General features: G+C 37.7%; 1 protein-coding gene across 3 annotated transcripts; it reads left to right on the top strand.

Moving 5' to 3' along the window:
* Positions 1 to 18: 18 nt before the first annotated feature.
* Positions 19 to 10,934, top strand: LOC132702888 (ATP-binding cassette sub-family D member 3). Of its 3 annotated transcripts, XM_060671741.1 has the most exons (5): positions 40 to 149; positions 1,479 to 1,863; positions 1,918 to 2,154; positions 5,868 to 7,170; positions 8,946 to 10,934. In XM_060671741.1, exons 2-5 carry the CDS (start codon positions 1,745 to 1,747, stop codon positions 9,249 to 9,251), a joined length of 1,965 nt encoding a protein of 654 aa, XP_060527724.1. In that variant the 5' UTR covers positions 40 to 149; positions 1,479 to 1,744; the 3' UTR covers positions 9,252 to 10,934. The 3 variants fall into 3 exon arrangements, with proteins under 3 accessions (XP_060527725.1, XP_060527724.1, XP_060527723.1); XM_060671740.1 differs by lacking the exon at positions 40 to 149 and having other exon boundaries at positions 1,182 to 1,863; XM_060671742.1 differs by lacking the exons at positions 1,479 to 1,863; positions 1,918 to 2,154 and having other exon boundaries at positions 19 to 149.
* The last annotated feature ends 39 nt before the right edge of the window (positions 10,935 to 10,973 follow it).

Here is a 10,973-nt window from a genome sequence, read left to right as displayed (position 1 = left end):
GTTCGTTTATGGACATAACCTCAATTTTGTCGGAAATGATGGCGCGGGAAACGCTTTCACAGTTCCGTGCTTCCGCGCATCGAATTTAATTTCATTTGAGGTTTGTGGCATTTCAAGTGTTTGTGCTTGTTTGGAGTTCACATTTTTAAGTAAGTAAAGTCTTCTAGGTTATAAAAAAAAAGTATGCCTGCAAAGCGTCGTAAAGGTTTTAGTATGTCGTTTAAAAATAGGCAAAAACGTTCTAGGATTGCAGGGATTTTAGCCTCATATTCGGATCTAAATTCTGAAAGTTTCTCAGGACTTTAAGCAGGCATTTCATGAAAATCAGATATTACCTGAGATACCTAGTTCTTCTACAGAGATTGGACACAACATTGGAAATATGATGAAGACACGGCGATTTGAAGCTGATCTAGAATCATATTCATTGGAACATAATGTAAAAAAATGCATTCTGAACTAATGGATATGGGACATTGGTTGGATGCTGTTAAAATTAAATATAGGAATCATAATAATGTACCACTGTGGAAATAATGAACCAACTTCTCAACACCTTCATCACATAGTAGAACTACTTACTATTTTTAGATGTCTGAATTAGCAAGAATTGGAGGAAATTCTGTTGGCCAAAAAGTGGGAAAAGTTATGTATAGAAAATTGACAGACCAAATTCGTACTAAAAAATGAAGCCTACCTTGGAAAATTGTTTAATTTAATTAAACTTAATTAATTTGAGTTTATTACAATATTTGGCTGTATTTATATATAAGAAATTACAAACTTTCATTAGTAATATTATTTTTTTTTAGATTCAATCAAATTGCAAGAAAGGGAGGCAACTGAGAATGATATCATTGATATTATAAAATACTGACTTGTTAAAGCTAAAGAGAGAATTTCAAGAAAAGAAAAAATATACTTACAAATTAATTACAGAATTAAATATGGACATTAATTTTCTGGGAAATTTGTTCAATTAATTTCAATTAAATAAAGTTTTGTTTCTAGAAGCTTTTCTGTTCTTTGCCAAAAAATGCAATGTAACAACGCTAGAAGACAATACGTGGAATGTACTATGTACTTTCTAGTGGCTTATACTAGGAACATGCTTAGACTATGTAATAAATATATGCTAGAATATGAAGTTGGGGGTCAGTAACATATAGCATATTTTTCCAACAAACCATTAACGACTTAATACGCGACTCATTAATTTCATCAATCGCGTGTTATTGCGTCATGGTAGCCGGCGGCAAGGTGAAGCGAGAAATCTTTGGAACTCGTTAGATTTGCATGGCGGACGGAATTTCTCCCGCATCTTCGCCAACTATTTTCCATTCGCATCGATAAACAAAACGTCGAGGCCTTAACAAAATAATAACCGAGTCGACTTGGAATAATAGCGCATCGCATATTATTTGCAATCGCAACGGGAGACGGTACAACTTTCTCGAACCGGCTTTCAAAAATTACAGGCTCTGCTATTGATATCTGCTGTTCAGTAGTCGTTTGCGGCCCGTCAAAGACGTCACGTCGTGTCGTCGCGGTTTAGCCGAACAATCGAAACGCGACGTTACGTAAGCGGATGACGTAGCAGCAGCGACGCGATTTAAATGTTTACGGTTGGTTGCCTTGAATCCACGGACAGGCGATCCCGACTTTTTCAAATGTTGCGTGGATGATAAGCACAAATTTTTATTTTTAACGCGGAAATTGGCGGCGCGATTTCGTCGTCCGAATCATGGCTCCGAATTATAGCAAGTTTTTAACCAAAAGTAACGCCGTCGCGGGCGCGGGAGTCGTCGTCGCTGCTTTTTTGCTAAGTCGGAGGAAAAAGGAACGTGACTCTGGACCGCGGAGGTAGGGGGTTGTAAATACGGCGGTGGCGCCGACGTCACCGAATTTTTGTTGCAGCAAAAATGTGAATAATCTAGAAGATGAACCCAAGTACATGATAACGGAAAAGAAGGAGTCGAAGGTTAAGGTGCACGTCGATAGAAAGTTATTCCGGCAGCTCGCGGAGCTGTTTAAGATAATAGTGCCGGGATGGACTTCTCCGGAATGCGGGATGTTTTTTTTGATCGCCGCTAGCCTGGTCGCGCGATCGATTTGCGATCTCTGGTTAATTAACAATGGGACCAAAATAGAAAGGTACTCGTACTAATTGCAGTCGACTCTTTTAAACGAAAATCGATGGCGTATTTACCTTTTCGCGCATTACGTAGTTTTGAATTCACTTGAGGCAAAATGGCTGACAAGGGGAAAGTTCCATATTGAATTAAATAGTACAGATTTCACTACTGGTTATTTCTTTTTAATTATAGGGCGGTAATAAATAGAAAGCGAATTAGAAAGTCACACCCAAAAAGTACTACATTTGAAAAGCACGACCTAGGTAAATCGAAAACGCTTGTATCAATTACGTACTTAAGTTTTAACAAAAGGCAAGGTAACCTCACTTTTTATGCTGCGTAGGTGATTTTCCACTTGGCTCGTATATTTCGTTTTATAATTTTATCTTAATAATTCGAATGAGAAACTGGCGATTGCGGTTAACCAAAACTTAATCATAGACAAACGTATTAAGCGAATTACTACCGTTTTAATATCGCTGAACTTTGAACACTGACTACTGAATCTTCCCGTTGGCGCAGATCATAGAAAACATCTCAAATTTCTATGGTTCGGGGCACTATCCCTCCAATGTTTGGTGGGGGCTCGGTGTTGCCAAAATTCAAACGAACTTGAAGTAAAGTTAGATTTAAATTTTTACAAGTTACCTTTCCCCAACTACATCGCTATGTAGTTGGATTCTCGTTGGATTTTACAGTTCAATAAAAGCTTTTCCGGGCTGTTATGGGCCTCCGATGAGAATACGGATACTCCATAGTAACCTAGCAGGAAAAGGTTATAATAAAATCACAGACAATATCACTAGATTATTTAGCATAACTCACAGGAGTACGTTTGAAGTAAGGTCTGTAGACGCCATAACATTTTCTTTTTATCAATGGAAATGTCCCTAAAATATGCTTTAATGAAGTCTCTATTGTTACTTGGTTATAATTTTGCCAATATTATAGTGGAACTACCATGGTTTTTTTCCTTTAAGTTTATCATGGCCAAACACTGAAACACGTTTCTTTTTTTTTAAATCTCTGATTCTGATGAAAAATTAATGTTTTAGGTAGGAAGGAATTTTTCGAACTCTTTTGATAGTATCTGTTGGTGATTTACTTACATTACCACAATAATCATGGTGAAAGATAAAGACAACATATTTTGGAGAATTACTTGGGAGTATATATTTTTATCACAAGTACCGTTCTTAGTCATAACCAGGGATTGAGAATACTTTCATGTTCACTTAAACTGGAAGTCTTTTATTCTTTTCCATATAAGTGAAACTATTGAATTATCAATGTTCATTAAAAAAACTGCTTCACAACCAATGATGTCGGAAGTAGCATTGCTGTAATAGTTCAATGTCTACAAAGTCATAAATATTTGTTCTAGTTTTTCTTTGTCATATACATTATATATATCATACATGGTCATATATGGCCTTTCGCTTTTCGTAACTCTAATTATTTTGACAAATGTAATCACATAACTTTCCTTGCGTTTTCTTAGGTAAGGAAGTAATCATTAAAACTTTTCAATAACTTTTTCAAAGTTAGATTTTGGAGCTATTGTCAGCGATATACATGTTTTCACGTGTTCATTTTGATGTTCTTTTTCAGTTGCTTAAAGATACATCAAAAATTTCGGTTTTCTTAAATTCCAGTTTCTATTGTCACTAAAGTCAAAGATCTGTGTCTGTGTTATCTATTTGTCAATTCAAGCTGACAATAACTAAACCTTTGTAATATATTTGTTAGTTAAAATAACTTAAAAATACTTTTATTGTACAAGCACGTTCTTATAACTGCTGCATAACACGTACAGTGATAACCTTTTAATTGGCTGTAACTTTTTTGTTTTTAGAGACATCAAGGTAAACAAAAAAGCAAAATGTAGGGTTAGTGCCAAGTTTTTTTCCAAGTGACTTATAAAACAAAACACTATTAATTTTCTGACATATAATCCTACTTCATATTTTTTAATGTATATTATGCATGTGTTTAATAGAATATCTTATTTCGATTACAATGATGTAACACACTTTATATTTTAGTCCACTCGTTTTTGACAAATCGGCAAAAAAAAGGAATTTTTTATATAATTTCAAGGAGTGCTCTGACTGACAAATAAAATTATGATTATGTTTGGCGTATTAGTAATCAACATCGATGGTTTGTCCAAGTCATTAGTGTTAAAATGATTTTTCGCGAATTTAGCATCCGTGAAAGGAGTGATATACTTCAAGTATATTTTCTGAATAATAAAAGTGCAATCGCAGTTCGTCGTCAGTATATTAAACTTTATCCAGAGCTCCGAGCTCCTTCAAACCAGATATTTTCAAGGCTGGCAAAGAAATTTGCAGAAAACGGTAACGTATTAAATACTAAAAAGGTATGCCGGAATCATAATGTTTTAAATGAAGAAAATAAGGCAAACATATTGGAATTCTATGAAGCACATCGAGTTTTCTCTATTACTATAGTATATGAAGAGACGGGCATTTCTCAGAGATCAGCCCACTCAGTTTTGAAAGAAATAAATATAATTTATTTAAATTTCGTAAAACTCAAAAACTAAGTGCAGAACAATGTCAGCTGTTTTGTTTGGATTTTTTAAATAGACATAATGAAAATAATAATTTTTTGAAAAACATTTTATGGACCGATGAAAGTTCGTTGACCACCAGAATGGGTTGTAATAGACAAAATACGCGATATTGATTTTTAAATAATGATAGACAAATACACCCAGGGTACCAATCAATTAATGTATGATGTGGTGTCAGAGATGGCCATATTTTGGGTCCGATATTTATAGATCAGAAGGAAATCATTATTTGCTACTCTTAGAGCACCAAATAGAACAATATATAGGAGATTTACCCCTAAATATATTAGCGCCGATTATATGACAAGACGGTGGCCCTCCTCACAATGTTGTGCAAGTTCAAAATGTTCTTAGCATGGAATATCCCATTGGTTGGATATGGAATGGCGGAACTATGGATTGGCCAGCCAACAGCCCCGACTTGACATTAATGGATTTTTTCTTTTGGGAACACAAAAAATCACGTGCACAGAACTTATTGTAACACGTGGAACTTCGGCAAAAAAAAAGACAATTCGGAAACCTTACTAAATGTAAAGCATCATACAATTAGAGTGTGTGTTCAGGAAAATTGTGGTCACATTTAGACTAGATAAAGAATTTTTTACTTTAGTCTGTCTTGTAATTTTTTGTATTTTTTTTCTACTTTAATTTGTAAATAATTATTGTTGTTGCAGTCGGTTAAGACACTTTTTGAAATTATATACAAATTTCCTATTTGTACTGATTTGTCAAAAACGAGTGGACTAAAATATAAAGTGTGTTACATCATTGTAATCGGAATAAGATATTCTATTAAACACATACATAATATACATTAAAAAAGATGAAGTAGGCTTATATGTCAGAAAATTGATAGTGTTTGGTTTTACACGTCACTTGGAAAAAAACTTGGCACTAACCCTACATTTTGCTTTTTTGTTTACCTTGATATCTCTAAAAACACGTATATAATATACAGGGTATTTCATTAAAAAAATATGATGTAGGTTTATATGTCAGAAAATTGATAGTGTTTTGTTTTATACGTTACTCGTCAAAAACTTGGCTACATTTTGTTTTTTTGATTATCTTGGATAGCTCAACCTATTGCGTTGTCGAGTCTAGCGTTTGAATCACTTTTTTGTTTCCAGCGCCATCGTGTCTATGGACAAGCGCCTCTTCCATCGACGGCTCATCAAATTTTTGACTGCGCTGCCTCTCGTGGCCGTCGTCAACAATATATTGAAATATTCAATAGGCGATCTGAAAATACGGCTGCGCACTAACCTAACCAAACGCTTATACGACGAGTACATGAGAAACTACACTTATTACAAAATTACCAACTTGGACAACCGCATATCGAACGCCGATCAACTTTTGACAACTGACGTCGACAAATTCTGCGAAGCCATCACCGATCTCTACTGCAACACCGCCAAACCTCTCCTCGACATCGGCATATACGTCTACAAACTGTCGACTACGATGGGAGGCGGCACCCCTGCCCTCATGCTAATCTACCTGCTCGTGTCGGGCTTGGTGTTGACGAACCTGCGCAAACCCACCGCCCGACTGACTGCGGGCGAGCAAAAATTGGAGGGGGAGTTCAGGCACATCAATTCCCGTCTCATCACGCACTCGGAAGAGATCGCGTTCTACAACGGGAACGCCCACGAGCGCACAATCCTCCTCGCCAGCTACAGAAAACTGTCCAACCATCTTCGCAAATTCCTCAAGTTCAAAGTGATAATGGGCGTGTTCGACAACCTCATAGCGAAGTACTTCGCTAGCATCGTCGGTTTCTATGCCGTGTCGTTGCCGTTCATTTCGGGGAAAATCGCTAGAGGGAGCCACGGCGAACGGTCACGTCTCTATTACACCTACGGCAGGATGCTCGTGAAACTGGCGGAGGCGATAGGTCGATTAGTACTCGCGGGACGCGACCTCACTCGCCTAGCCGGTTTCACGTCGAGGGTTACCCAATTGAGGACCGTCCTGGGCGAATTGAACGCCGGCAAATACGAGAGGACCATGCTGCTCGGGTCCGCCCACCTCGCGCCAAACGCCGGCCGACTCGTCTACCGCAACAACGTCATCAAGTTCGACAGGGTACCGTTGGTGACGCCCAACGGTGACGTCCTTATACAGGAGCTGACGTTCGAGATAACGTCGGGGATGAACGTGCTCATATGCGGACCGAACGGGTCGGGCAAGTCGTCGTTGTTTCGGATACTCGGCGAACTGTGGCCGCTGTTCGGGGGCGAGCTGACGAAACCTCCCCGAGGCAAACTGTTTTATATACCCCAAAGGCCGTACATGACGTTGGGTTGTCTCCGGGATCAGCTGACTTACCCCCATAACGGTACGGAGGCGGCCAGGAGGGGGGTGGACGACGCCAAGCTCGCGGAGTACCTCGACGTAGTCAAGCTAGGTTATATCCTCGAGAGAGAGGTGAGATTTTTGTCGTAGTTATAAAAAGTTTTGTATATAAAAATATAACCACGGACTATCGCGTAGATTGTTGTGTATAGTCTTGGTGGATTCGGTGAAGCCTCGGACGTGAGGTGACGTATTTACATTGCAGTTCACGCATCATTAGATTCAGCCATCCAGTCCTTAGGTTTATTGTTAGATCGTTAGCTTTGAAGCTTTTGGTCTCGGGTTCAAGTTCTATTGAGCTTTTAGCAAGCCTCAGACGTTAGGTGAAGGAAATACATAGTATCATTTGGGATTTATTGGATGTGTTCATACGCTACACCCATAAGTCTTCAGTCCACCATCAGCCAATAAACTCTGCCTACCCATACCTTAAACTTGTGTTTTTTAACCACCCGCACGACATTACTGCGTGGAATTCCAGTGTTTCTCTGCATAGCCCTGGTGGAAGTATTCGTGTTAATTTCTATTTCTCCCATAACCGTTAGTTCTATCTCTATCGCTGCCTAGGCTTTTATACGTCCTAGGCCGCAGTTTTGTAAAGGATCCGTATTCTTGTAGATGACGTTTTAACTTCAAAAATATTTTTGAGCTAGGTTGCCTTCTTTTCGGATATCTCTGGAAATATAGATTTAACGCCGTCTGTCGATTTTTGTTACTTTCAATATAACATTTTTTCATGTCGTACTTTTCAAAGTTTTCAAACATTTTCATAGCTTGACGAAGATGCCACTTTTGACACTTGGGCTTGTGTATCATGGCAATTGTTTTCATGTGATCATAGCCACCTAGATACATACCGTAAAACTGCGTAGGTCAGAGTTAAGCACAGCCTACTATCGTAAGTATTAAAAATTGTAGATATCCTTTTAACTACTTAATAAAAATTGGTGTATGGCACATCGTTTGACAGGAAATTTTATTAGAAAACTATTTTTTGTTTTGTTATATCTCGTGGACTAAAGGCTTTAAGACAAAATCGATGAACAGGTAGATTTGCTCTTAAAAAATCTTCAAAAAATGTTTTTAATAAGAATCTTTACAAATAAAAACGTTATAGAGGCTTTTTAGAAACGCACATTTTTAAGAATCACCCTGTAATGCTTTTTACAAAACTTCTGGATTCCTCCTGCGTCTGTTTTTGGTGAGTTGAACTTGCTGAGTTGAACAGTTTCAGTCAAGCTCTGAAGAAACCAACAGGATGATTGGCGAAACGTCAGCAATTTCGACTAAGCAAAAACCGACGCAGGAGGAATCCAGAAGTTTTGTAAAAAGAATTACAGTAGCCTTTGGAAGTTTCTTTGCAAAATTAATCACCCTGTAGCTTGGAAACGCCTTGACATATCACGATGCGGTTTTAGTTTTCCACATCTCTCGGAAATCGGACCCGTAACATGCATATCAGTTTTGGGTTAACTGTGCTGGAAATGCTTAAAGCCATAGCCGCGTCTTAGTAAGTCAACTCTGAAGCTTTTAGTCTCCAGTTAGTTAGATTGGAAGTTACCTCTTGCCAACCTCCTCCATGATGCGAAGGTGCACTCTTAGAGGATATTATTCAGCATTACTATTCAGTGGGGTGTTATTTTAACAGACGGCAACTGCACTCGTTATCTTATGCCATTTTTCCATCCTTAGGGTCGGTCTCCGAATTTCACCACCCTTCGGTGAGTAAGTATCGGTAAAACCTTTACTGAAACTCGGACACCTACACCTATGGGTTTCAATTTTTAGCCTTTTAGTACCAAAACAACCCTAGTTCATCGTTTTTCTTGTTTATTTATCGACTCAAGGGCGGACTGGACGCTGTAGCCGATTGGTTGGACGTCCTATCGGGCGGCGAAAAGCAGCGTATCGCGATGGCCAGACTGTTTTATCACAAGCCTCAGTTCGCCGTGCTAGACGAGTGCACCAGCGCCGTATCGGTCGACGTAGAGGGCGATATGTACGAGTACTGCAGGAGGGCGGGAATCACGTTGCTCACGGTGTCCCACAGGAAGTCGCTTTGGCAACACCACGAGCACGTGTTGCATTTGGACGGAGCAGGCGGGTACTCATTCAAGCAGATAGATACCCTCACGGAAAGGTTCGGGTCTTGACATAGTAGGGCGGGGGCCAAGAAATTATCGACTCGATCTAAGGACGTTGTGTTGAGGCTCCGCCTCCTCAACGTTGCATTGCGAACTGAAAACCATAAGTTTTTTACGATAGAATGTGTCTTACAAGGTGTGGGGATAACAGCGGTTCCAGCCAATAAGCTTAAATGTAAATAAAATAGCGGGACAGTTGTACTTCCTATGAAATTTCACCCTTGTTAACGGGTTATAACCTAATTTTCTGACGTTTTAGTTTTTGCACCTTCTTTTCCATTGACGTTAAATTAGAAGGTTAGAGTTCTGTTTTTTCTTTGTTATTTAAAAGAAAAAATTGTGTATCCCCTAACAATAGACATAATGTTAAGAATTAAAAACCAATTTCGATCCCCAGCAGCACTTTTCAATATTTTGCATTTTCAAAAACTCAAACAGGAAACTGTAAAAAAATTACCTTTAAACCACCGACTCAAATATTTAACGACCATAAAAAGTAGAGGTGAAAGAAACTAGTCGTATTCAAAAAAAGATTAAAAGGTGGCAATTCAAATTCAATGAAAATAAATCAAATTTTTATTTTTTTAATTCACAATATTTGCGAAACGTATTTGTACCGCCAACACCACCTACGGCTTAAACTTTTATTAACGGGATCTAACTGGTATTAATAAAATGTACATTATTTTTTAACATATATTTTTAATAATCCATATTAACCCGTTATTGAAATCGTCAATATAACTAATGATCACCATAAATTCAATGAGACCTCTGGCTTAAAAAAATATTAACCTTAAAAATTTTAAATGGCCGCATTGTTTTCATGTTTGCCTTGGTTATACTGATGTCACACAACAAATTGCTCACTCTAGAAACATAAAACAATTAAACCTATAGTTTTTGATGTAAACATTTTATTCTTTAGCAATATATTTAGAACTTACCGACAAAACAGTTTGTTCCAACCGGAAGCCATATGATTTGTGGATACTTACTTAAATACGATAAACAAGATGTTGTTCTTGTGTCATTTTTTGCAAACCACACACCACAGAAATTGATAGCAGGTATAATCAGCTGGTCAAAAGCTAACATTAAACATTATGAAAAACTTACGAACGCTTACGTTTGTTTATAATAATAAGCACAGTTAAGAAACATGTTGGTTTGGTGCAGCGCCACCATCGGAGGATAAGTTAACGAAGAATCACAGTTAAGTAATGTGTTTTTGGTTTGTTTAACCCACCCATACTTGCAACGTGTGGAAGCACTCTAATCCCCTACGTGTTTTATGTTCTCATGTTCTAAACTATAGTTTAACGCGCCTTTCTAATAAATCGACTCAAAACAAAATGGTAATAATTTTTTTTTTACGATTGGTTTGTACGTTTCAGAGTGTTAAAATTGCTCCAAATACTCATTAACGGTGATGCCAGTTATTTTATAGAATCGTGCGGTCGAAGCGTTGTAGGTCAGAATTGTTCTGCATTCATATCTAATTGTTTTAGGTAATTTCACGTGTTACAACCGTATGGCGATCATTTCCGGTCGAGTAACCGATAATTCAATAACACGAAACATGTATATTTTTATAATGACCCCCTTTATTATTGTTGTTTTATATTATATAAGTGTAATTGGTGTTATGGTCTGTGATATACTTGTTTGTTTAATAAAAAAATATATGAAGATGGCGTTTTAATTGAACCTCACTAAATATTTAGGTAC

This window comes from Cylas formicarius, unplaced genomic scaffold (assembly GCF_029955315.1).
Source record: "Cylas formicarius isolate icCylForm1 unplaced genomic scaffold, icCylForm1.1 PGA_scaffold_6__28_contigs__length_40554024, whole genome shotgun sequence".
NCBI lineage: Eukaryota > Metazoa > Arthropoda > Insecta > Coleoptera > Brentidae > Cylas > Cylas formicarius.
The sequence above is the reverse complement of the archived record's forward strand: the minus strand, read 5'-3'. Positions and strand labels throughout refer to the sequence as shown.

Bases quoted from the DNA above. Each gene is read 5' to 3' on its own strand.
- LOC132702888 (XM_060671741.1), top strand. From the start codon at position 1,745: ATGGCTCCGAATTATAGCAAGTTTTTAACCAAAAGTAACGCCGTCGCG. The intron at 1,864-1,917 runs GTAGGGGGTTGT...TTTTTGTTGCAG, and splicing joins CGTGACTCTGGACCGCGGAG to CAAAAATGTGAATAATCTAG. The intron at 2,155-5,867 runs GTACTCGTACTA...TTTTGTTTCCAG, and splicing joins AATGGGACCAAAATAGAAAG to CGCCATCGTGTCTATGGACA.